General features: G+C 45.8%; 1 protein-coding gene across 3 annotated transcripts; it reads right to left on the bottom strand.

Moving 5' to 3' along the window:
• Positions 1–835: 835 nt before the first annotated feature.
• Positions 836–19212, bottom strand: LOC125438643 (angiopoietin-related protein 7-like). 3 transcript variants are annotated; one of them, XM_048507113.1, is made up of 7 exons: positions 18919–19212; positions 17131–17681; positions 12417–12639; positions 6481–6618; positions 4602–4818; positions 2998–3193; positions 836–2236 (listed from the first exon to the last, which is right to left on the bottom strand). In XM_048507113.1, the coding sequence occupies exons 2-7, from the start codon at positions 17524–17526 to the stop codon at positions 2090–2092; spliced, it is 1317 nt and encodes a 438-aa protein (XP_048363070.1). In that variant the 5' UTR covers positions 17527–17681; positions 18919–19212; the 3' UTR covers positions 836–2089. The 3 variants fall into 3 exon arrangements, with proteins under 3 accessions (XP_048363070.1, XP_048363076.1, XP_048363077.1); XM_048507119.1 differs by lacking the exon at positions 18919–19212 and adding an exon at positions 18803–18821; XM_048507120.1 differs by lacking the exon at positions 6481–6618.
• Between the last annotated feature and the right edge of the window lie 7257 nt (positions 19213–26469).

Raw genomic sequence — 26469 nt, 5'->3', positions numbered from 1 at the left:
CCCCATGAGGTTTTCTCTGCTTATAGCTCATCTGCATGCTATTTTATTGTAAATAGTAGGTAAATAAAATTTGTGTTGCCTGGCGATCCTGCATATGTGTCTGTTTCCCTTTTATTTTTTTGTTTTGAGGGGGACGTCTGCAAAGCTATGGCAGCATGATTAGAGAAGCTGCAATATTTGTGTTGCCTTGGCTTTGCAGACATCCCCCTGAAAAAAAAGAAAAACCACACACGTGCAGGATTGCTAGGCAACACAAACTTTATTCATCTACTTTTTGCAGCAAAATCGTGCACAGATAAGCTGCAAAGCAGAGGAAACCTCTGTGGGGAATCTTCACAGAGAATCTGCTGTAGCCCACAAAATGGTAAACACGAGCGGTGAAAATGAAAATAAGAGATTTGGGCTGTAGAAATAAAGTGTTTCCTGCCTGCTTTTTGTTCGCTCCATAGGCAGGAAATGTCTTCAACCTGGGTTTGGGGGAAAATATCACCAGTTTAGCTATTTTTGACAAGCGCAGCTTGAGAGGAATAAAACTGGCAAACCAAATCTGGAGGTTATAACTTACAAAGTAGTTACCCTCTGCTTAGATCTGGCATTGTATCCTCTCCTGCAGTCTGCTATGTCCCTTGTGGGTTCTTGCTCACCCAAAAGAGAAATTTAGAGGCCATCTTTTAAGTATCCTTTGATAGCTTTAACTACTCTGGGGTTCAATTATTAATGTATTTTGTTTGTGATCAATTTCGATGACATGTTTATATGCTTCCCAACTTCCATGAGCCTGACCTTGGTGTGGGGGAGGATAGCAAAAAACTCAAATAAAATAAAAGAATCAAAATAAAAGCACCCAATCAATTTTATTAGGCTAGAGAAAAAAATGTGAACAAACATTTCACATTAGTCTTTCAAATCCGTGTGAATGGACTGGTGAGTCGTGCCCAGCGCAAGTGAATCTGAGCCATTTTAGCCTCTTTACGATGTTTGAACTTACTGCAAGACTGCCAAAAGGTACTGGGGGGGTCCTAGCCCCACATCAGATGAAAACAGATTATATGATTTAGCCAGATTATAGGCTTTCTGGGTGATCATGATGCCTAAATTCTGCCTTCTACACTCCCTTTTCTGTGGCCCTGATTTTCTGAAGTTGTTTCCCCATGTACAACATTTATGGGAGACATTGAAAGAGTTTTACAGTTGCAGAAATAGTAGCACCAATTGCAGCCAAAGAGATGGAGGAACAGAACCTACAGGTCGGAATCCAACTATACCAACAACTTTTTGCTCTGAAGATGTTCCTGTCACGGACAGCTTGCTGCTCTGATGATTCCAAAAACAGCAGCTGCTGTTCCTTTCAACACATCTGGAATAAGTCCAGGGTCTTATAGTTCTTTTCTTCATTCCTCCTAGGCAGAAGCAGATCTGTCCTTCAGCACCTTGTATTTCCAAATGATTACCCGTCAAAATACTAACCAGGTCTGTATAGCAAGGGGGCAATCAAAACCCGGGGGGGGGGGGAACTGCCCACAGCAATAAGTGGTATCTCTTTTCCACTGATACAACAGTTCCTCTTGCCTGCCAGCTGATGGTGCTGGCAAATCCTCAGAGCTAGACAAACAAGCATTACTGCATACACACATTTGCTAATCTAAAAACACGATTTCTGAATCCAGCATTACAGTCAATTTCAGCCTTCTTCCAGCAGAGGGCAGCAATATATATATATTTTTGCAGCTTCTTGTTTTCCAACCAGCAGGCCATACCAGACAGAACCGGAAGAAACGTTTTCCAAGAAACCATAATTTTCTCAGGGTCTCAGATGGACCATTCACATCCATCAAAATTCCAGTTTCTCAGAGAGTTCCAGTCACTCATGCATCTCTTCCTCCAAGTGACATTGGAGAGAAGATAACATCTGTGAGAACTTTTATGGGCCATGGTCTGTCCACTGATCTCCACTTGGTTCACATGGCTGGGCTGGCAAGAGATGCCATATCTCAGAGATCTGACAGATCAGAACGCAGTCATTGGCTGTGGCTGGAGCTTTTAATCCAGCTCAGGTGAAACATACACATTTTTTAAAATCCTGATTTCTTCATGGGGAGAGATGTGGACGGAACGTGCGAGGCCGGATCATCATAGTAACCTTACGGAGAGAATAATAATCTGTGTCTTTCCACGTGTACCAAACCACCCCATCAGGTCCCAGGATCCTGCGATTTTTCAAGGAGTATCTGCCACCCTGTGAAGGGAGTTGGGGTTGAGAGGAGAAAACAAGGAGTAAATTACAAATAATCTCAAAGTGGTTCAGTCCAGCCTTTTAGCTCAACATGATCCTCCTTCTGCTACCTACGTAGGCTGGATCTCATTCTTAGGTAACACTTCTTCCTACAGATCCCAAGAACCGCAAGGTCGCCAACAAGTGCCGGCCTAGATTTCTGCCCTACATAACTTGTGACCAACAAACCGAGAAAAGGAGACACTTGAGGGAAGAAGCAAGTGGGCATCTAAAAACACATCAGTGACCACAATGGCACCCATTGGCACCATGTTGGGCATCACTGGGTTTAGGTGTTGGACTATGCCTGGGGAGTTGCATGGTTGCTTCAAAGCAAAGCCAACGACTACTACCAAACTTACTCCTGAGTAACGCACACCTCGGAGTCAACTGTTTTTTCTAAACTAAAACCTCAGTATTCAGGTTAAATTGCAGTGTTGGCACTTTGTGATAAATAAGTGGGTTTTGGGTTGCAATTTGGGCACTCGGTCTCAAAAAGGTTCGCCATCACTGTCCTAGAGGAAGGGTGATGATCAAAGGCGTAGCAGGGGGAAAGGCACCTGGTGCACTGGTGCATCCTCCGCCCCCAGTGCGTCGTGCCCCCCTGTCCCCTTGGAGCTACACCTCTGGTGGAGATAAAACTGTAATAGATACATGTTGCTCAGCTTCATTTTGAGAGAACGCTGTACAAGTTTTGTGGGTCAGGGTCAACCGCTGGACCTTACCTTGTAATAAACTCCATTGAGGTTGGAGAAGAAGCACTGGTGATACCACCAGCCACCGTGTGAAATGGCAGCACAGATGTTCCCGGAATCGGGTGTGCTGAAACTCCTTTTGTTATGGTACCAGGCAAAGGAATCCTCCACTGTCCCGCTGAAGCTTTCGACATGCAAGCGGTAATAGTTGGCTTCGTCCTCAATGCTGTGAAACAATACGGAGCATGTCAGGAATGGGTCTTCGGATGGGATTCTCAAGCATTCCCAAGACAAAGCAGCTTTGGAAATGAGGTGGAAAGAGGGGAGTGGGAGATTGTATTTTTGTTCCCCAGGCTCAGCAAGTGTCAAAATTCTGTGTTGAGTTAGGACAGGTACTTTGCATTCGGATCACCTTTAAAACCATTCCCAGTGAAGCAAACGTCCCAAAAACAATCATATGCATGACTAGAACTCCTGATCTTATCCTTTGAATGATGTCATAATAACAGGAGGAAAGTCTTGTGCCAGGAGACTGTAAGAGCAGCACCCTGTTCCAACCGTGTTTCCCCGAAAATAAGACCTATCCCGAAAATAAGCCCTAGCATGATTTTTTGGTATTTTTGGAGGATGCTTGAAATATAAGTCCTACTCCAAAAACAAGCCCTAGTTACAGATTCCCTGGCACAGCCCCTGCCCTGCGCCCCTGACCTGCCACGCCCCTCCTTCCTCCTCCCACCCCAGAATGCCCCTACCTGCCCCCGGAACGCCCCCACCATGCTCCCAGAACGCCCCTGAAACCCCCCCACCCCCTGGGCACCCCTGGGGCACAAAAAAGTAAGACATCTCCTGAAAATAAGGCCTAATGCATCTTTTGCAGCAAAAATTAATATAAGGCCCTGTCTTATTTTGAGTGGTGCTCATGCAAACTGAGGATATTCCATTCTCTGTTGTGGCTGGATCTAGAGGGCACTGTTTATTGTATGCATTATCTGTATGCATTTATTGCATTTATTGCATTTATTGCATTGTTTTATAATTATTTGAAATCCAGTTTTCATATTTCTGGTGTAACATGTGACCTGGATGGTCCAGGCTGTTGCCAAATCTTGACTGCCCTGGCTAGTATTTGAATGAGAGACAGCCAAGAAAGTCCAGGGTCACTACAAAGAGGAAGGCAATGGCCTTCAGATCAACTCTGAACATCACCTGCCTTGAAAACTCTATGGAGTCACCTAAGTCAGCTACACCTTGATGGCAGTTTACCCCCGCCAATGTCATATACTTATTTTATTGTATTACATCTATACCTCGCCCTATTCCTGGCTGAAATCAGGCTCACTTATACATTCCTACTGCATTGTTTTAAATTTTATAACCCACCTTGAGTCTCATTGAGAAAAGTGAACTATAAATACAGTAAATAAACATTTTGAACATGCAGACGCATCTCCAGTGTCTGGAATATAAGTCCCCATGTCAAATAAATGGATATTTGATTTCCGTAGCTCACAGCAGGTGGCGCTACTGCCTTAGTTAACTTTGTGGAAAGACTTTTCTGGAGACCAGAAAGGTACTGTAATGGTTGGTCTCCCACAGGTGCCCCACGCAGGTGATCCAGCCTTGTCCTTCCATACCTGAAGAGCTGGTAGAAGGCATGCTTGTGCTTGTTATTCCAGTCTTCCAGGTCGATGCGGAGGGAGTAGTCCCCTTGGTTGGTGATCTTGTGAATGTTTTCATTGCCCATCCAGAATTCACCGTTTAAATCGCCAAACCCATCCTTATACTCATTCCATGTCCGGTTAAAGTTGACTGTGCCGTCCTGCCGTCGCTGGATGACTGTCCAACCTCCACCTGCCAAGAATTTAGTCAGTTTGTGGAATTTCTAACTTGCTACCACCCCAAGCACACGGGACAGGAACATCACAGAACCCCAGAGCCGATATGAGTGTAGTGATTTATTTATTTTAATTCATGTACACCCTGCTTTTCCCCCAACAGGGAGCCAAACTGGCTTAGATCATTCTTCTCACCTCTGTTTTATTCACACAACAACCTTGTGAGGAAGGTTAGGCTGAAACACAAGTGGGGATTCAAACCTCGGTCTGCCAGATACTAGTCCAACTATAATGACTATACCACATTGGCTCAGAGTTCAAATATAAGACCAGCACCAGGGAGATCTGGGCTAAAATCCTCACTGGGTCATAGGGTTGCCAACCTCCAGGTGGGGCCTGGAGATCTCCCTGAATTAGACATTATCTACAGATTACATAGATTCGTTTCCCTGGAGAAAGGGCAACTTTGATGAATGGACTCTATGGCATTATACCGCACTAAAGTCCCTCCCCTACCAAAACTCCACTGTCTCCAGACTTCACCCCTACAATCTCCAGTTATTTCACAACCCAGAGTTGGCAACTGGTGGCCTTAGGCCAGTGACTTTCTTGGCCCTTTTAACCGAGTCCAGTCTTTGCCTGATCTAGACTTGTCTTCTTTGCCAGGAGCTGCTATAGAGATCCAGTTCAGCAGGGATGCCATGGATTGAGTCCACTTGAATGCAAGACATATGGCCCCCACCGCTAAATAATGGGCTCTTTTCATCTCTCAGCCCATCCCACAGGACTAAAACTGGGCCAGATTTCATCCTGGCCTCTTTGGAGAAAGTCTGGGATTTAAATTTGATACGTTTGGATCAAGGTATTAAAGGAAAGCCATGGAAAATTTTGGAACCAGAGAAGGACTAGCTGTCTGGCCAGGACAGACACTGCTCAAAAACCGGCCGCATTTCTCATTCTCTGCCCTCCCCCACCTTTGACTGGATCCATTTTCTCATGTGATGGCTTTGTGCATTTCTCATAAGAACATAAGAACAAGCCAGCTGGATCAGACCAGAGTTCATCTAGTCCAGCACTCTGCTACTCGCAGTGGCCCACCAGGTGCCTTTGGAAGCTCACATGCAGGATGTGAAAGCAATGGCCTTCTGCTGCTGCTGCTGCTCCTGAGCACCTGGTCTGCTAAGGCATTTGCAAGGAGGATCAAGATTGGTAGCCATAAATCCACTTCTCCTTCATAAATCTATCCAAGCCCCTTTTAAAGCTATCCAGGTTAGTGGCCATCACCACCTCCTATGGCAGAATATTCCAAACACCAATCACACGTTGCGTGAAGAAGTGTTTCCTTTTATTCGTCCTAATTCTTCCCCCCAGAATTTTCAATGTATGCCCCCTGGTTCTAGTATTGTGAGTATTCTCTCTTTCCTTCTAATCCATCCAAACCTTCAGCTGCTGCTCATGGGAATGACCTAACCCAAGATAGGTTTTCAGGTAAAAAGGGGAGAGCAAGAGATACAGCTCTTCCCTCATTCACACCCAGGTCCCAGACTGGGGGCTCCAAGCATTTGCAAACCACTCCAAAGCTACGTGGAGTCCCTCTGAGCATAAATGTTTGACCAACCTCCCAGGAAAGCACCTGTCAGGATTCTCACTCAGGAAGTCCCAGGGCCTCTGACCGTACCTTCCACATCCATCTCACACAGTACTTCGATTGGCAGCCCCTCCACGGACGGCATAATGCTGTAGACACCGGAGCGGCGGACTCCATTGTAGTATATGGAGGCACAGTCAATGGGGCAGTTCTTGGCATGCCTCACATCTGAGGAAGAAACCAGCCCCATGAAACCAGGCCAGAGGCAGAGATTCGGGGGTCGTTTGCTCTTCCCTTAACTAACAAAACCCACGCGGCGCATGTGAAGCTGCCCTACCTCGAATCAGAGCATCGCTCCATTCAGACTAGTCTTGCCTGGCAGCAATCCTCTAGGGGCTCAAGCAGAGAAAGCCAGGGGGAAGGCTCTTCGAAAGGCAGCCTGGAGAGGCCAAGAACCAGCTGGCTTAAAGGGATTGGCGGCCAAAGGGATGTGTTTTCCTTTCTGCCTCTGTCAGAGATTTAGGCTGGATTTGGGTTAGTGGGTGAAAGTCTTGAGGAGCTTATCCTGTTTTGTGAATCGGTGTCAAGGGCTCTGTGCATCTGGGAAGAGGGTCCCATGGGAATCTTTTGCTGGAGAAGACCAGGGATGGAATGAATGCGAAGCTTTTCAGTGCATCAAAAGGTGGGAATCGTCCGCAAAGTGGAAATAGGCACTCATTCACAAGACCAGGACCAGTGGTGGGATTCAGCCAGTTCGCACCACTTCGGCAGAACCGGTTGTTAAAATGGTGCTTGTAAACAACCAGTTTTTAAATTATTTGAATCCCACCACTGACCAGGACCCTCTCCCATGCTAACCTCCTCTGTCCTTCTCTTCCTCGTCAAATCCCTCCTGAGAGGCTACCTTATCCATGAAGTATTTAACTTTCCCTCCTTGGTCCGTTGTAATGGATTAAGGGACTTGGACTCCAAAAAGCTTTAGAAACTTCAGACCCATAAAGGGTTGGGAGAGAGCTGACTGGAAATTGTTGTGGCTGTATAGCCAAGAGGAAGGTTGCAGACAGGGAGGGAGCAGTTTGGAAGGTGACCGTTGAAGTTTGGAAGGTGACCATTGAAGAGGGAACTGTTACAGTTCATTCTCAAAAGGCTAGGAGGCTTGAAAATTTACCAGACCAGTCACACTAGCAAAACACACAAAGGTCTACCGAGAGAGAGAGAGACAGAGAGAGACAGAGAGAGAGAGCTGCCCAGATATGGATGCAGTGAAGCTCCTGAGGATGTGGCAATTTAGAGGAAGGAGGGCATTTCTGTTATTTTAGGCAGAAAATCCTGAGGCTTTCTCTGTACTGCCCAGTGTGTGACAGACACTCCAGAGGGGAGACTGCCTGTATGTGAAACCTGTGTATAACCTAGGGGAAACTTAATTTCCTGAGGGGAAATGATAATCCAAAAGTCTCTCTAAAGAGGGTAGGGACGGTTCAAAGTACAACTTAATGTGCATAGCCTAAGTTTTACAGTAAACTTTAAAACAAAAGAACAGATTTAACTCCTTTCTGTAAATAAATTCTTGTTTTGTTGTTTCTAAAAGAAAAGCCTCTTTTGTGTGCCATTAATAATTAAGAGTGGGCAAAAACCCCAAGAATAAATTTTTTTCCCTCGGCCCTCCCTTTGGCAGCACCCCATAGCAGGGTGTGGTACCACTGGAGGAGGCTTGTCATAGTCCCCATCTCCAGTTGTGACACAGCCTAAATATGCACCATTGCCTTCCCTTCCCTTCCCTCATCTGTTGTTTTGCTTTGGAGGTGTCTCCTGGAAGCTCCTTGAGGCAGAGTCCCAGCAGTTTTGATGATGTTATTATGTCATTTTGTTATATTTTTACCTCACGCCTTTCCTGGCAAAGTGCTGTAAAGTGCTGTGTTCAGAGAAATGACTATTCAAACCTGCCTACTCTTCTACACAGGATGCAAACAAGAGGCCTTTACTCGGCAGCAGGAACCTTTCCTCTCTCTTGCTGATCATCTTTTTTTAGAACACTCAGACTGATGAAGAGTCCTAGTGCACGCTTTGTAGTGTCATTTTGGTTGCTCTTAATAAAGGTGACTTTTGATTTTATTTAATCATTAGTCTTCATACTTTGAAGCTCTAGAAGTTTTAGACTGTGAACCTCATGAATGTTTGGGTCTGAAACTGCAGAAAGTTTATGTCATATATAAAGATGTGAACCTTCTGGAAATGTTGACGCTATGTAGAAAATATCCCCCCCCCCCCGCAATGTCCCTAGTATTTTGCTAGGTTTTTGCATCTCCAGTTATGCATCGTATTGATAGGTTAGAGGGATAAATCCACCACCCCATCTTTGTTTTGGTTGCATTAGCACAGACCACAAGGTGTCTCCAGCCAGCTTTTCCACGGTAGAAAGGGAGAAAAGAGAAATCCCCTTTGTCCACCAAACAGGCTGCTGTGCAACAGCAAGTAAACTGAGGAGGGGGATTAGGTGGGCTTGAATGGGAACGCTGGTTGGATCTCCAGCCCACTCATCCCACTGTATAGGTTATACTGTGTGGATCACTGAAGAGTAAGCAGGGTATTTTTTTGTGGTGCACAGATGGGTGGAGTTGCTAGATGTGGAGTTGCTCTGATTCCGAAACTCAGGAAACACATGGCGTTTTTCCCACTTACCAGTAGCTGCGCGCTACTGTAGGCAAGCAGTGCGGGGTCGCCCGGCACTCCCCACTACAGGGGCGGCGACAATGCAGCCGCCCCGCCGCCGCCGCGCCCCCTCAGTGCACGTCATTCCTGGCGCTCTTCCAAATGACGCCTTTTGATGACCCTGCGCAGAGCACGGGGTCGTGGGGAAGCCCGGGCACGCACCAGAAATGATGCACGCTGAGAGCAGCGCATGGCATAGGGGGGTCGTGGCAAATGGGGAAACGCCCAAAGTCTGGGAGACTCGACAGGATGCTGTCTGGATGGAGCCCAGTGAGACAGGGCAGGGCTGAATGGAACCTGGTTGAGCTGGCTTTGGGGTGAAAGCTGATGGATATGGTGGGGATGGGGGTGGAAAGTGGGGTCAGGTTGGAGCCGACTTAACAATATTCTCATTGGGTTTTCCAGGCAAGAGACAAACAGAGTGGGGTTGTCCTTGCCTGCCTCTGCGCGACAACGCTGGACACCCTTGGTGGTCTCAAGGATTAATCAGGGCTGACTTTGTTAAGCGCCTGAGATCTAATGAGAGGCAGCTAGCTGCAAAAGCTCCTGTTAAGCCAAGCAGCCAATCCCTTGCCCACCCCTCTGGTTCTGACCTCTAACCCTGAGATTTTGCTCCTTCCCGTGGAGACTTCGGGGCAGGGGCCTAATAACCCTAAAGCCCGGAGCTCCATGAGAAGGAGACATTTGAAGTTTGACAAGGGTGGAGGCAGGAGGGAGAGCTCAGCAGGATTCCCAGCAGTCAGGGACGAGGGTTTTCCGCCCCCTGCAGAGATCCTTGCTGGATGAAGACTGACGCACATTTAAGCACCTTTGCTTAATAGGTATCATTTCTAACAGATTTGTAATCCTGCTTTTCTGGACACGAAATTCTTAGTGTGTCATTCTGACTTAATTTGGACTGGTTGGACTCAGGAGGAGGAGGAGGAGGAGGAGGTGCCTAGCTTGGTCTGAAGGAGATTACCTGTGGGAGTTGTGGCTCGGTGTGGGGGTGGGGTATGATTCAGTAAGCTGCACATATGGAAGCACCTGGGGGGTAGGTGGGCTGCTGGAAGAACCAGTATTTGAAGGGAATAGCAGGCAACGATTGTTATGGGACTAGAGGGCTTCTAAGATGTGCTTTACTGAAAGAGAAATCAGAGAGACAAACAAGAGCCAGGGATCCAAATGAAAGCCATGCACACTGGGGCACCTGGATACTGGAGAGCAGAGTCGTGGGAAGCAGAGCATGGGAAACCTAATTAGATCCACTGCATAGGGCTGGCTACGAGGCCATGGGCTGGTCCCTGTGGGCAAGGATGGTCTTATCTGGGGAAGACATTCCTGGCCAATCCTGGGGAAAGCATTTGTATCGCCCAGCCCTAGTCCTATTGCAATTGCAATTGCAGGAGAATGGGTTGACCTCTGGCAGCCCGTTCCTGAGCAGGGGAGGGGGGAGCGCCTGGGCACGGTGCAGCCCTGCCACCTCCAAAGAGGTTTGTAGAGGTGTGGCAAATTAGAAAAGAGAGAGAAATCACTGACCGCATTGGAAGTCCTGTATGCAGCCCAAGGATCTGTGCTACCCCAGCATAAGGGGGCATTCCCAGGCTGAAAGTGCCCCTGCACTGGCATGGGTGCCACTTACGCTGCATTGAGGAGCATCTACGCTGGTGCAGGGGCCACACTGCATCCTGAGCCCTTCCATGCCCACACCCCACACTCCGGATCACACACCCTTCAAATTCCATATTGGGAGTAGACAGGTGAAATACTTGGGGTTCAAGGTAGAATGGGGTTACATTTGGTTCACAGAGGTCAAGGTGGAGTATTATGGCAATGGCGTTACCCTGTGTTGAAAAGGGCCCTGCTGTGGTTTCTCAGGTTGGTGAGTTGCTACTGCCAATTTTTCTCCTGATTTTCTGACCTTAACCACCCCCTGGACAGAAATGACCTAGAAGTGGTAGCCCGATAGCCTTCAGTGGTCCCCAGAGTCTGAGCAGGATTTTCAAGTACTACAAGAAGCCCTGACCAGAGATCCAGTGTTGAGGATCCCGGATCCCTCTCAGCCTTTCATATTGCAGACTGATGCTTCCTGCCCTGGGGCTGGGAGTAGTGTTGTCTCAAGGGGAGAATAAAGAGGAGAACCCTGAGCTATAAGATAATGGGGAGGGGGGAAATGCCGTAATTGAACTGGAAGCCTTGTACAGTGAAGGGAGGATGTAGAACAACTACATCTAAATCCTACTGCATTGTTTACTGGATGTCCCATTGTACTGACTGACTGTGTAATCCACCTTGAGTCCCAAAGAGAAAGGTGGACTATAAAGAATGTAAATAAACAAAGGAAAGTAATAGTCAACACATCACTTATCAGTAGTGTTAAGATGTACAGTTTCAAGTCATGCACGTGGGCTATCATTGGACCAGCTCGTTGCAGAACGCTGGCTCCGAGTTATGACACAGTTTGGAACTTTCAATTTTAAAAGGTAGCAGATGCCTGACCTGGAATCTTTTGGATAGGATCAATAAAAATCCAAAGTGGGGGAGGGAGGAAACAGTTTCTATGAATGGGGTGCTGTGTGGTTTATGGAAACCACACAGCACCCCAGTGATTCCGGCTGTGAAAGCCTTCGACAATACAGTTTCTATGAATTTCCCCACCCCCCTGCCATCGAGTCACAATCAAATTATGGCAGCCCTGTGGGCTTTTTAAATGGCAAGGAACATTTAAGAACTAGCCTGCTGGATCAGACCAGAGTCCATCTAGTCCAGCACTCTGCTACTCGCAGTGGCCCACCAGGTGCCTTTGGGAGATCACGTGCAGGATGTGAAAGCAACGGCCCTCTGCTGCTGCTGCTCCTGAGCACCTGGTCTGCTAAGGCATTTGCAATCTGAGATCAAGGAGGATCAAGATTGGTAGCCATGCATCAACTTCTCCTCCATAAATCTGTCCAAGCCCTTTTTAAAGCTATCCAGGTTAGTGGCCATCACCACTAGAGGTGGTTTCCCATTGCCTGCCTGCGTGTAGCAACCCTGGACTTTCTTGATGGTCTCCCATCCAAATACTGACCAGGGCCAACCCTGTTCAACTTCTGGGGTCTGACTAGCCTGGGCTATCCAGGTCAGGGCTTACTAAACCATATCACTTGTCTATTTAGCACAGCATTGTCTGCTGTGGTTGGCAGTAATCTCAAGGGTCTTGGCAGGGTGAGCTCTTTCCTGCCCCTTAGAGGAAAGCCTTCAATGGGTTATTGCGCCTGGGAGCATCAGCATGCTGAGTGCTGCTCTACCAGTGTGCTGTGGCCCCTCCCTATGAGAGAGACCGGGGTCAGAAATCTCACCTGGACGGTGCAGCTCCTGCTGCAGCCGCATCTGTGCAGGGACCAGGCAGCCGGGGTTGTGCCGCACCCATTCCATCAGCAGAGAGATGTTGTGCACCTGGGCCTGGACGTTGTATAGCAATGTGGCTTGCTTGTGCTGCATGGTAATGGCCTCTTGGGATTGCTGCTCCAGATCCTGGACTCGCTGCTCCACCGTGGAGTTCTGACTGGCCTTCTCTTCATACTTTGGAGGAGAAAGGAGATCTGGTGTTAAAGCAGGGGGTGGGCGGGCTGCACTTCTTCGAGATTTTGCTATCATACCACGTCCAGCTTCCTGAAAAACCTTTGTTTCTTCTGTGCAGAAGACTGCACAAGAGCTTAAAAAGAATGTTCCTTTTCAAAACCGACTTGAAAAGTACTCCAACTGGCTGCCTTATCAGGAAACCAAAACTTTACCATTGAAAACTAAGTGTCCTTATTAGATACTACTGATAAGCAACCATGTTCCATAGAGTTCACAACTAACCAGTAATCTAGTTGGAGCTTGGAGATCGAGCTAAGGTACAGGTCAGGAGGATTCCAGGCAGCTTTGCATCTAGGCACCAATCAAACTAAGACCAGTTTATGGCCAGCAAAGTAATGTACTCTGAAAAAATTATTACATATGTCTGAAACTTTTTTGCACTGTTTCTAATTTTTGTACTCTTAGCCCAATTGCATTGTTTATTGACTGCCTTGTGCTATTTGGTTGCAGTTTTACATTATGTAATCCATTCTGAGTCTTAGTGAGAGAGGCGGACTGTAAGGAAATGTTAAAAATTCATTCCAGCAGAAGCGTTCATAAGTCACACCTCACTTCTTCAGATGCAGGGAGAGTGTATAATCTTTTTGCAGACACCTTGATAACTGAGTTACAATTCAAGTTGGACTCAGGAAAGTTTACACTGCAATAAATATTGTCAGTCTTTAAGGTGCTGCCACACTTCTGTTTGTTTTGATTTATAGACCATCCTTCCCCATATAGGCTCAGGGTGGCTACAACAATCCATTACAATGAAACAATAAAATCAGTAGCAATAGAGTCTAGTCAACTTCTCTGTGTCATTAATACCAGCCCAAGGGGTCAAAATATTGACTATGCCCCAATCCCCCCATACCAAGATTCATCCATATATCATAACAAGGGGAAGGGAAAGGAAAAGGGGAAGGAAAAAGGGGAAGCGGAAGGGAAAGGGGGCATAGACTAACACAGCAGTAGACTCAACACAGCTATCCCTCTGGAATCATTATGCTGGCCAGTATTATGCCCAGTTTAGGTGCTGGTGGAGCAGACAGACCCCCAATAAATCACCCATCTTGTTAAAAGAAGGTGGAATTACAGCCACTGGTTTTAAAAGGGGGGAAAACACATGAGAAAACTAGGCTAAAAACTAGTGAAGGAAGATTGTACAAAACGAATTATTAAATGCCATCCTCTGAGTCTAAACCATCTCCCTATTCTTTGATCTGAGAGAAAGGATACATAACTTTAAAACTTTCCACTGTATTGTGCCATAGTCTGATCTACCACCATTAAAGACTCCTCATATAATCTTTCAGGGTAGGGCCACCTGTGCCACATGTAGGAGCACTAAGGTCCTATTCACATGACGCTGCCTTTTATCGAGCATTGGTCTGCCCCGCTTCAAAACTCTCTTGTCTGACTGGCAGGGGCTCTTCGGGCAGGAGACCATTCATGCACACCTCATCCTACCTGAGATCCGTTTTAAGTGGAGATGACTATGGTGGAACTGGGGACTCTCTGCATGCATAGCAGGTATTCTGTTCCCTCTGCATTTCATGTCAATTAGGATTGCACAAAAGCAGATTCCCAGAAGACTGTGACATCATTTGCTTTTTTTATTATTATGCCCACTCCCTGGAGAGCAAAAACTTTGATTTAAGCAACTGCTTTTATGCAGATGAAGAATGCAAAGTGAAGGATCGTGCCGTCGAGCCACCTTCATAAACAAATTTGGAGCTCCATTTAGTGACCAAGATTTATGGGGCTTAATAACAGGCCAACTCCATTTCTTCCCAGAGGGCTGGCTATTCCTGGGCTCTGCAATTCATCATATAACCTTGAAATCAGCCATCCCTGCTCTTGTTTGTTTCTCTGTTGGGGTGGGATGGGATGTCTGTGTGTGGGTGATTTCTTATGCCATTCCAGACAGTGATATATTAAAAAGCATATCAGAATTCATTTCTTTCTTCTCCCTTTTACTTTTTAAACAGAGCTACAAAGAAAAGCTGTGAGCTACAGTTGCTATGAATGTAGGTACAGCTCTGCTGGATCCGGCAAGCAGGCCATCTAATCCAGCATCCTGTTTCACAGAAGCTAAAATGTTCCTGGAAGGTGGACAAGCACAGCATGGAGGCCAAAGTCTTCTTCTGTTGCTGCCTTTCTGCACTTGTATTTGGAATGCTGCTGCTCAGTGACGTAGGTATGGATTTTTTAAGGGGTGGGTTCAGGGGGTGGGGCTCAGGAGGTGGGGCCACGCCCCCACCAATCCCTGGGATGTGACCCTGCCTCGCCAAGATCCACGCCCCCACCCCACCCCCAGGGCTCCCCCCACTCCAGGGCGGGGCACCTGGAGACAATTTGCTTCGGACATGGAATGGGGTTTTTTTTGAACCCGTGAACCCCCTCTTACCGATGTCCCTGCTGCTGCTTCTGAACATGAAGGTTCTATTTAGCAATTGAGGTTGACAGCTATTGAAGGACCAGTCCTCCAACAACTTGTTTAATCCCCTTTTAAAGATAGCTTAAAAAATAGTAGCCATCATTATATTTTGTAGCAGTAAATTCCACAAAGAGATTATATCTTGAGTGAAAAATTAGCTTTTTTAAAGAAATCACTCTGAGCTTATTGCTCATCAGTTTTCTTAGGTGCCCCTGAGTGGGAGAGGAAGGATGTTCTCTGTTCTCTTTACAGGCCCCATTCTTAATTTTAGGAACCTTGATCATGGTTTTGAATAGAAAAGACTCAGGCTTTTCAGCCTTTACATGCAGGCTATTCATCCTAATTTAGTTGCTCTTTTCCTTTCTATGTCTTTTCCAGCACTACAATATTCTTTTTGAATTCTGGTGAACAATGGCCATTGCCTTGTAGTTCTCTATGAGGGCCCTGTGGTTTTGTTTTCCGCCCCTTTCCTAATGATCCGTAGCAAAGCAATTTACCATTCTGACTGCAGCTCTGCTCAGAAAAACTGGAAGAATTCCTTCAGGCTAAAGAGGTTTTCTCCAACTGAAGTAGCTCTTCCATTGGAAGAAGGGTTAGAAGCCCTTCAACACTGATTAGCTGAGCAGTTGGATAAATCCATTGAGTCAACATTTTCATGGTGATTCCCTGCCAGGTCAGATCCTACAGGTGTATATTTAGTTAGAGTATATTTAGTCAATGTAGTCAGTGTATATTTATTTAGTGTATAGAGTGTACATTTAGTTAGTGGTTCCATTCCAGCAAGCATCATTGTACACTATCTAACAATTAACCTCATTTGCTGCATTGATACCCTCTCATCTAGTTTGGAGAGAACCCTCCTGGAGGCTGTTATATTCTCTAGGCCAGTGGTTCTCAACCTTCCTAATGCCGCGACCCTTTAATACAGTTCCTCATGTAGTGGTGAACCCCAACCCTAACATTCATCCATTTTACAGATGGAGAACACTGATGCAGAGAGTCTTAGGCGACCCCTGTGAAAGGATCGTTCGGCCCCCAAAGGGGTCGCGACCCCTTTACTGCTCTAGGCAGTAAAGTAGAGATGGGTGAAGTTCCTTGTACTCAAGTTGGAAATGGCTTTCCATTTATAAGTGTCACTGCTGACTGTTCATTAAAAAAACTTTGTATTTCTGCTCACTCATCTTGATCTAAACTGCTTGTCTTATGCTTTATACACGCATAGTTCATTCCCATGTTGCAACTGCACAGGGCTTAATCTGCCTTTTGGAACATCCAGTGTCAAGGCCCTTTCCATTAAAATTGGGAGCCAGAAGGAGAGAATTCTCCCTTCCACATCCTTGCCTCCTTCTTGGCACATCACCTGTTTTATCAGTGACTAAGGCACACAGTAGTCAGTGGTAAATGTTCTCAAAAGGATGCCCAACATTAGGATGACAGATGTTCTGGGGACGATGTCATCCTGTGAGCACAAGGACAGGGGAGGGGAGAAGAAGAGAAGGGAGAGGAAAATAGATGGGAGAGGGGAAAGGAAAATAGAGGGGAGGGGGAAGGAGAGGAAGGAAGAGGAGAAGAAATGGGAGAGGGAACAGGAAAATAGAGGGGTGAAGGAAGGAGAGGAAGGGAGAATAGAATAGATGGCATGGGAGAGAGGAAAATAGAGGGGATAAGGGGGAGGGAAGGAGTGGAAAGGAGAATAGATAGGAGAGGGGAGAGAGAAGGAGAAGAGAAGAGAGGGGAGGGGAGGAGAGGAGAGGGGGAGAAGGGAGCAGAAAGTAGAAGGGAAGAGATGGGATAGACTTTTTTCTGACTCATATGCACCATCCAAGCCAAAGATTTCCAGGTACACTGAGACTGTGGAGTGTGAATTTCAGCAGCATCGCTAACTCATGCTTCCCCTCCCCCCACCGATCACATGTTTTAAGTTTCATAGGCATGATGCGTGTGCACCTGGGCAACAGAAGTTCATTTACTTAGAGAGGACTTTTCAGAGGAACTTGTGCATTCATGCTTACCTGAAGCTCTAGAACCTTGATACGATGTCGATGGTTCCTCAGCTCTTCTTGGAGCTCAGCGATGAGTTCCCGCAGTTCCAGTATCTGCTGCTTCCGCTCCTCATTTTCATGCAGCCAATAAGAGACCTCATCCGTGCAGCGGAACATATCTGGGCACCTTTGCTCATCCAGCTGTGGCAGGGTGGCTACAATTTTGCACCTCCCATTGGGCAAGACTTGGTTGCTGTATTCTCCACACTGGATTAGCCCTGTGCTCCCTTGGCGCCCATCGTCACTGCTTATGCCATTGCGGTAGCCTGCCAGGGGTCTCTGCAGTGAGTGGTGATTCAGCAATACTAAGAAGAGGAGAGACTGGATCGCCATCCGCTTTGGTACAAGATGGGTTGAGAGCTGCATGGTGCAACCAAAGGGTCCAAGCTGGGGCCACCTGGGTGCGACGTGGTCCCTTATTCAGATGCTGTCCAACGCAGAGAAGTCCAGTTGTTGCAAACCACATGCATTGCATTGGCTCAGATCAATGGGGATCAAGGCTATGAAGGAATCTGCAGCTGCTGCAAAAGGGCATAATTTGAGGAATTCACACAAAAAAGAAACCCACAAACAGTGATCGAGACAACAACAAACCTTTAGCACCAAGGCTCCTTTCCCACATCCTCTCTCATGTACACAACCATGCCAGCCTCCTCAGTCAACACTTGTGCCCATTTCACTGCCTCTTGGCTGTTATACACTAATATTCAGGAATTCCCTTCTGTAGAGTTCAATTAAATGGCTTCTCTGTGGAAAGTGGTTTGTGTGGTAGACAATGCCTTAAAAACACATACACAGTTTTTTTCAGGACCCTGGAGAGCTACTTCAGCGATTTGCTTGCCCGCAAAAGAGCTAGAACAGAAAGGGCATTACATCTGGATGCTCTTAAAAAATGAAAAATAATAAATTATTTTAAAAAACAGTTCAGTTGCACATGATAAAAATTCTTCCTGTTTTAGTTCCTTCCCAGTTTTCTTTCTCTCTCCTGGAAACCAGAGAAGGGGAGGGAATTTAGTTTGTTACATTCTAGGGCTGCAAGTTTGTAGGAGCTGTGGCTCAGTAGAAGTGCCTCCACTTTGCCTGCAAAAGGCCCTCTGTTCAATTCTCAGCGTCTTCAGTTAAAATCAAGAATAACCAGGCAGTAGGTGATGAGAGACAAGCCTCTCCCGAGGTTCTGGAGTTCCTGCCAGTCTGAGTAGACAATACTGACTTTGATGGACCGGCGATCTGATTCGGTATAAGGCAGCTTTGTGTGTGTTCAAGCACTAAAAAGAGCATTTCATTTTCTCCCAGCACTTTCTCCCTTTATGCTTTGTGAATTTTAAGCAAGCACCCCCCCCCCCCCCCCGTTCTTTCCCCTAGTTCTCACCTTGTCTGTCCCACTATTAAAGGTCTTGGAAACAGTCAAATATTATATTGAAATGTGACTTATAAAATGATGGGGCAAATACATCAAATACATCAAAGTTGGGGCAAATACATTAAATGACAAGTCAATCTCTGCCCCCCTTTATACCTTTCATTCTCAATCAAACCTGGATCCTGAAGACGCATGCTAACAAACCATTATCAATAAAAACAATAAAACCCAGCTTTCAATGAATGCCTCAAGTAGCACAGCAAACTTAAATATGAAGGACACAAAACAGACAAGAGTGAGTATTGCTGTAGCACTATCAGCCTGGCCCCCCTCCGGTGATGTGCACATGAGGAGAATAGAGCTTCCCCCTCCCCCCCAATCTGTGACATCAATCGGACCTTGCAAAAACCTTGAACCTGAGCACCGATGGGAAGAGCTTCTGGCCTACTTCTCAACTCCTCCAGCTCCACCGTTCTCAACAGAGAAGCGATAGGACTTCTCCTTTCTTATCCTGCTTGGAAAGAGTAACCTGAGCTGCTTCGGAGTGATATTCTCTTTGCTCTCTCTTCTGTATCCAGATTCATCCTGTGCAGTAGATCCTGGGCCGACCTTGCCAAAGGGAAAAGATGGAGGCGAAAGACCCCACTAGAAAGTTACTTGACAATCCAGGTTTCCCCACCAAAGAGTCAGCGGCTCCGTTGCCCAAGCAATGCACAGATGAGCATGTCAGGGCCCAGGGAAGTACAGTGTGCTTCCAAGGAGTACGCAGGGCTTATTCCCACTGATCCTATCACTGAACCATAAATAGCATTAAGGGACACTCCAACAGTCAACATGCAAGAAGGCGGTCAGCCTCTGAGGCCTAGCATGACCTTCAGGAATTTATCAGTGTGCAAGTGATTAATTATAGAGGGGGCTAGCAAGGACCCAGCTGCTTGTTTCCAGGGAAGGGAAGTCTGCAAAAGGCTATGACTCACTTGTGAAAGGAAGTGCTGGAGGAAGGTGGAAATGATTCCCCCTTTCCTCCTTGTTTGGTTGGCTGAGGGCAACTTTAGGCGGTGTCCACCCTGACACACCTCCATTAAAAGTGTAAGGGGTTAGACATTTTTTCCCCTTAGGAAAGGCTGAAGACTCTGGGCCTCTTTTTTTCATTTTAGAGTTAGAGGGCTTTTGTGCACTTACTGCTTGCTCCAAGGCTGTTTGCTTCGCAGTGGCGTTTCCCCCATGATTTTCTGTTTATGCAAAATATTGGGCTGGACTACTCACTCAGGCACTGGTTCTCTGGCCTATTCAGCAGAGACAAGCTGTTTCAAAACAGCAGCTTCTATTTGCAAGGAAGGCATCTCTTACAACCATTTGCATTAGCTAACATACAAGAACTAGAAACTGAAACCAAGAGCTCTGCCCAGTAGGACCAAACTAAATCACACGGATAATAGGAGAGGCGCAGAGTGTTCTGTTATATACATATATACACAATAAAGGCATCACGCTAGCAGAGCCCCCTTTGCCTACATTTTATGCATTTTTAAAGTGTCCTTTTCTTCTCAAGTCCATCCAGCAGGGGCAAAAGTTTAAATCTTGCATGCCTTATTGCTTTCTTGCAAACTCAATTTGGGGAGATTTCCCCCCTTTTTTCCTGGTGTCTGATAGCTCAATAGACCGGTCCCTTGTTCCAGCAGTAGACCTGCAGTGGGGTTTTTAAAAAAACACACAAAAAATTCTGATTGTTTGGAAATGGTGGCCAGAATAGTAAGAAGAACTGCTATTGAGTGAGCTGGGGAAGACCAGAAGGAACAACAAAAGCCAGATACAGAATTTTGCTTCCTGTTTATCTATTTTGCTTCATGGGGAAAAGTGAATCCACAGGAAAAGTCACATTTTGTCAGCATTTGGAAACCATGCAGCTTCTCTGTTCAGCCCCGTCATGGCTTTGGAAATGGCAAAAAACAATGCTTAAAGGAAAGTCTATGGCAGAGGAAAGGTAAGCTCACTGGGAGGTAGAATGCAATGTAAATGCAATGCAACGTAAATGTTCAAAATGACTAAGAGGGGGCACAGCACTGGTCTATAAAATTATGGATGGCATAGAAAGAGCAGACACTTTTTCTCAGGCTGTTTCCGCACGGGTCAAAATCAACTATTTCGGCCCAGTAAAACACCGTTTTTGGGGGGAGCCTTCGCACAGATGCCGCTGCCAAATGGATACCATGGTGCCCTCTCCCCCCAAAAATGGCATTTTTGAAAACGCAGGAGTCCATTCAGTGCTGAGCAAATGGCACCAGGTGGACGCTGGCATTTTTCCTGTGGCCCTCCCAAATGGCTCTTACCTTCTGCCGCCTTCCATCACTTTGTGGAGGGCAGGGGACAGGCCTACTGGCCTCTTACCCCAGAGCTGTCGCTTTGGCCACGTGGGTGTGTCCCCTGCCCTCCACAATGCGACAGAAGGCAGCAAAAGATAAGAGCCATTTGGGAGTGGTGGAGCCTCAGAAGTTTGAGACAACCAACAAAAGTTATTGGCAACAGATTCAAGACACAACAATGTTAATGAAGAACATTATGAACAGCCCTGCAGAATCAGACCAGTGGTTCATTTATCCTGACCCACACACTGGCCAATCAGTTTCTCTGAAGGCCAAGGTCTTCTCCTTGTGTTCCCTCCTGTCAGAGTCACCATGGCTATTAGCCACCCATAGACTTATCCTTCATGAATCTATAATCCCCTTTTAAAGCTCTCTTTGCCTGTGGGGATCATTACATCCTCTGGAACAGAATTCCACATTTTAATCACTCACTGTACGAAGAAGGACTTCCTTTTGTCTGTCCTGAGTTTACTGTTCTCTTTGTCAATTGTCTCCTCCCCAAGCATAATTTTGTTAACATCTATTATGTCCACCCATAATTGTCTCTTTTATGAGATGAAAAGTCCCAGAATTCATGGGAAAGGTGCTCCAACCCACCCTAATTATCTTGGTTGCCCTCTTTTGTACTTTTTCCAGCTATGCAATATGCTTTTGAGATATGGTAAAGTCAGATTAAAGTCAGGCATTTCATTTTCATCTGTTCGCTTTGCACAGCTCAGATATATTATTTATTTATTTATTATTTTATTTATTTTATATACCACCCTCCCCCTGAGGGCTCAGGGCGGTTCACAACAAGGTTAAAATATTCCTTAAAACATAATTTAAATATCAGTTACATAAAACAGAACCCATTTAAAAATGTGGATGGCGTCTGGCTACCCCCCTCCCCACTATTGTGCCCACGGGAGGCCAGATGACATGGTAGATATATTTTTAACCAGGCTGGCCAAACGCCTGGTGGAATAGGTCCGTCTTGCAGGCCCTGCGGAAACTCTGTAAGTCTTATCTTATTTTTAATTTGCTTAGAGCATATTCGATTCCTCCTTCAATTCCCCAACCCTTTCTTTAAAAAGAATGGCCTTTTAAGTCATCCCCAAACCTTGAATTAGTGAATAAAGTACACCTCAACTATTTGGACTTCATATTGGTGTACTGCAACAAAATATCTTTCTTTCATTCTTCAACTCTGGGTTGCATCATGCTAATAGGCACAAAAATCCCTTTGTGTTTATGGCAAGGGACCACAGTCCATTATCTACAAGTAGGCAGGTCAACATGTGACATATTTGTCCCATATAATAAAATCCATTACCATCACCTTTAACTTCAGCCTTGGAATTGCACCCCATCCTTTCAACGAAATACATTTCTTTTGACCAGTCCTGAGACATTCTTTTCCTGTTGGTGTTCATGCTTTTAAATGGATTTGACCTCTTGATTTAGCCCTTTTCCACAGACAGCGTTTCTTTGGTTTCTGCGTCTTCGTCCATTATCTTATTGTTATCGAGGGGCACCAATGAAGAGCTGAGCCGTGGAAAGGCTCTTAGCTTGTCTATTGATTTCTCCGTTTAATTAAAATCTCACAAAGCAACATTGGATTCAAGGCCCTTCAACTCATCCTTTGCAGATGACTGTCCACTCTAGTCAAATTTAGCCAGCCAATCTACCTCCCGATGGAAAGCAAAAATGGGTATTTCTCCTTCCTTCAATTATTCTCTAAGTTGTTTGGGCAGCACTTAGGAGCATAGGGAAATAAATGTAATCAATGTAACAGAGTAGCAAATTTCAACCATAATGGCACTCTGAGATTTCTCATCAAATGGAAAAGTCCTCCAGAAAGGTCAAGGACCAGCAGTTATCTCCTTTATCCCTTCACTATGTCAGTAAAATTGCCCAGAAAATGTCTAATGGTTGATCTAGCTAACTAGGGCCAAGCCCTTCAATAACTTGCCCCACTAGGCCAAACTCAAGCAAATTTCTAGCCCTTGTGGTGGTACAGAAAAATCTAAATATTTAGAAAATTTAGAATACCTGGTATCATTTTGGTCTCAAATGAAACTAAAAGGGGAAAATGGTTCTGATGAATCCTGTCAAAGAGTGGGGTTCTATCTCCGTGATTACATAACCTCTTCGTAACATCAACCCAATCCAGCATAATGTAGTGGTTAAGCGCAGGTGCACTCTAATCTGGAGAACTGGGTGTGATTCCCTGTTCTGCCGCTTGAGCTGAGGAGGCTTACCTGGTGAACTAGATTAGCTTGTGCACTCCAACACATGACAGCTGGGTGACCTTGAGCTAGTCACAATTCTTCGGAGCTCTCCCAGCCCCACCTACCTCACAGGGTGTTTGTTGTGAGGGGGGAAGGGAAAGGAGTTAGTAAACCCCTTTGAGTCTCCTTACAGGAGAGAAAGGGAAGATATAAATCCAACACTTCTTCTTCATCATCATCTTGTTCAAGGCCAAGACACATAGCCCTGAGTCCTTTGGGGGGGTGGGGGCTAGGTTTACCAAACTGAATGAACGAAACGAAACGAATGGATGGACGGGATGGATTTGGACGGGATTTGGACGGATTGGATTTGGATTGACGGATGGATGGATGGTGGATTTGGATTTGGATGGATTGGATTTGGATTTGATTTGGATTTGGATGGATGGATGGATTTGGATGGATGAATGAATGAACGGACGACGGATTGACGGGATGGGATTGACGGACGGATTTGGACGGACGGACGGATTGACGGATGGACGGATTTGACGGATGGATGGACGGATTGATTTGACGGACGGATGACGGACGGATGATGACGATGGATGGACGATTTAGATGGATGATGGATGGATGATGGATGGATTGGATTTGATTTGGATTTACTTTGATGGATGGATTTTATGGATGATGATGGATGGATGGATGGAGGGATGTATGGATGGATGGATGGATGGATGGATGGATGGATATGGATGGATGGAGATGGATGGATGGATGGATGGATGGATGGATATGGATGGATGGATGGATGGATGGATGGATGGATAGAGAGAGAGATAGATAGATAGATAGATAGATAGAGAGAGATGGATGGATGGATGGATGGATGGATGGATGGATGGATGGATGGATGGATGGATGGATGGATGGATGGATGGATGGATGGATGGATGGATGGATGGATGGATGGATGGATGGATGGATGGATGGATGGATGGATGGATGGATGGATGGATGGATGGATGGATAGATAGATAGATAGATAGATAGATAGATAGATAGATAGATAGATAGATAGATAGATAGATAGATAGATAGATAGATAGATAGATAGATAGATGATCCATTGCCTAATAGAAGGGTAGGGTCCTGGAGAGTATCTCAATTCCTATATGATGTAGTTTCAGATGTTAACAGACAGATATAAAACATGGACTCCACAAACAGTTCAAATGGAGTCAAAATGCGGGAGGGGGGGAACTAGATAGCCATGTTGGTCCATAGAAAAATCCAAAAACAAAATCCATACAATAGATTGTAATCAAAACCAACCAAAATAATATAACATGGCTAGCTTTTGAGTTCTCCAGAATGGATTTTAAAACCAAACTGGGAGAGGGAGAGTAGTCCCTCACCTCTTTTAAAATAATCCAGACTAATGAAGAATTCTGGAGATTTCATAGGCTTGCACAATGTGTCATACTAGTTGGGAAGACCTGAGGAACTCTTTGCCATTGATGTGATCCAGCTGATGCTTCATGACTTAGAAAAAAAATCTAGGGTTTGTATGGAACCCACCACTATTACCGAAGAAGCAGCAAAAAAAATAAATAAATCTGTCAGCTTCATTGATCCTGGAAAATACCTCCCTACCTTGACTTAGCTTATCTGGCCACGTGGATCCATACCATGATTATCTCAAGGCTGGGCTATCTTCAATCTGTGGGGGTCTGTCCTTAAAGACAACTTGGAAACTCCAGTCAGTACAGAAGGTCACAGGGTGGCTGCTATCATGTACTAAGTTTAACCAGCATATCACTCCTACTCTGCTGGCACCCCACTGGTTACCAGTCAGTTACCAAGTTAGGTTCAAGGTTCTGGTTATCCTGTTGCACTGCTCACTGGTTGTCTTCTGCTGTCTGTCTACACTGTGTTGCTTTGTTTGCCTTGTCTCAATAAGAAAGGCAGACTATAAACAAAATAAACACAGACAAAAATTTTGTTGTTCATAATAAAAGGCATTGCATGCATTTAGTTTTTGGTGGGTGCCAAAACAAGGCATCTGGCCCATGGTCTAAGTGTTGCTGTGGCTGCCGTCAAAAGGAGTTTGTTCAGGTAGGGACCCGTTGCAGAGAATATAGAAGTATTAGCTCAAGTTTTAAGTAATTTCACCCCAGTCTTGAGATCGGCACTGCCAATAATTATCTTCGCATGGTGGCGAAGATGGGATGGAGGGGTACTGGAGTGGAATCATAGGCGGAGTCCGCATGGGCAAAAACAGCGGTGTGAAAACAGTGTGAAAATGGTGTCAAATGGTTTAAAATGGTGTAAATCCTTTTTCAAACCGTTTTCACACCGCTGTTTTTGGCCCATGTGGAATCTGCCATAGATCTCCAAGGAAGGCAAAGGACACAATGGATTGAATCACAGGGGACACTCCGTCTCCTTATCAATGGAGACTCCATGCCAATGTATCCTTCAGTGACTGTTGCTAGAGAAGGGCTAAAGGAGAAGTCTTCAGGAAGTCTGAGTAAGGAGCTCTTCTGGCTCTTGCTTCCTCCTCCTACAAAAGGGGCTGCCAATTCTACACATTTATCATGAAGAAGAGGAAAGTCTCATACGATCATATGATTTTCAAGTGAAAAGCTCAGCAAAATTCTCCACGGGTTAATGAGGAACAAGTCCACTTTCCAGACGAGTGGCAGGTGCCAACCATCCTCAACAGACCACATTTCTTCCTTTTTAAGGATTTATTTATTTCATTTATACCCCTCTGTTCCCCCCCAATGGGGATCCAAAGCAGCTTACATTTTCCTCCTCCATTTTCTCCTCACAAACATACCCTGTAAGATAGATCAGGCTGAGCTTGTGTGCCAGGCCCAAGGCCACTGAGTGTAGGGATGAAGCAGAAACACCCGTGTGGTGGGAAAACAGTTTTATTCCAACCTATTGATGATATTGATGAATTTCACATTGCGCTTCCTCAGGAGCAACTGTGAAATATAAAAGCAGAAATGCTCCCACTAAACCAACTTCCTGTATCTCCCAAGTTTTAGCTCAATAATCCCAGAACCGCGACAGTTCTATGTATTTCTAAGGAAGTTGAGCTGAGTGCTTGCCAAAACAGAGTCTGTGCCAGCTGACTGAAGAGGTTCCCCTTGTTGGTGGTGACCGGCTGTTTTGATTCTCTTCCACTGAACCACCATAGCGGTCCTGCAGATGGGCCTTTGCCTGTTCTGGAACTGGCCGTAGATCAGACAGTGTTCTCTTTCCAAAGGTCCGATGCTGTAACTCAACTTTAATACTGGAGAAGGACCTGAATATTTATTTGCGGGCCCAGAAGATCCCAGTCACATCCCTGATGTTT

The sequence above is a fragment of the Sphaerodactylus townsendi genome, linkage group LG01, assembly GCF_021028975.2.
Source record: "Sphaerodactylus townsendi isolate TG3544 linkage group LG01, MPM_Stown_v2.3, whole genome shotgun sequence".
NCBI classification, from domain to species: Eukaryota; Metazoa; Chordata; class Lepidosauria; order Squamata; family Sphaerodactylidae; genus Sphaerodactylus; species Sphaerodactylus townsendi.
The sequence above is the reverse complement of the archived record's forward strand: the minus strand, read 5'-3'. Positions and strand labels throughout refer to the sequence as shown.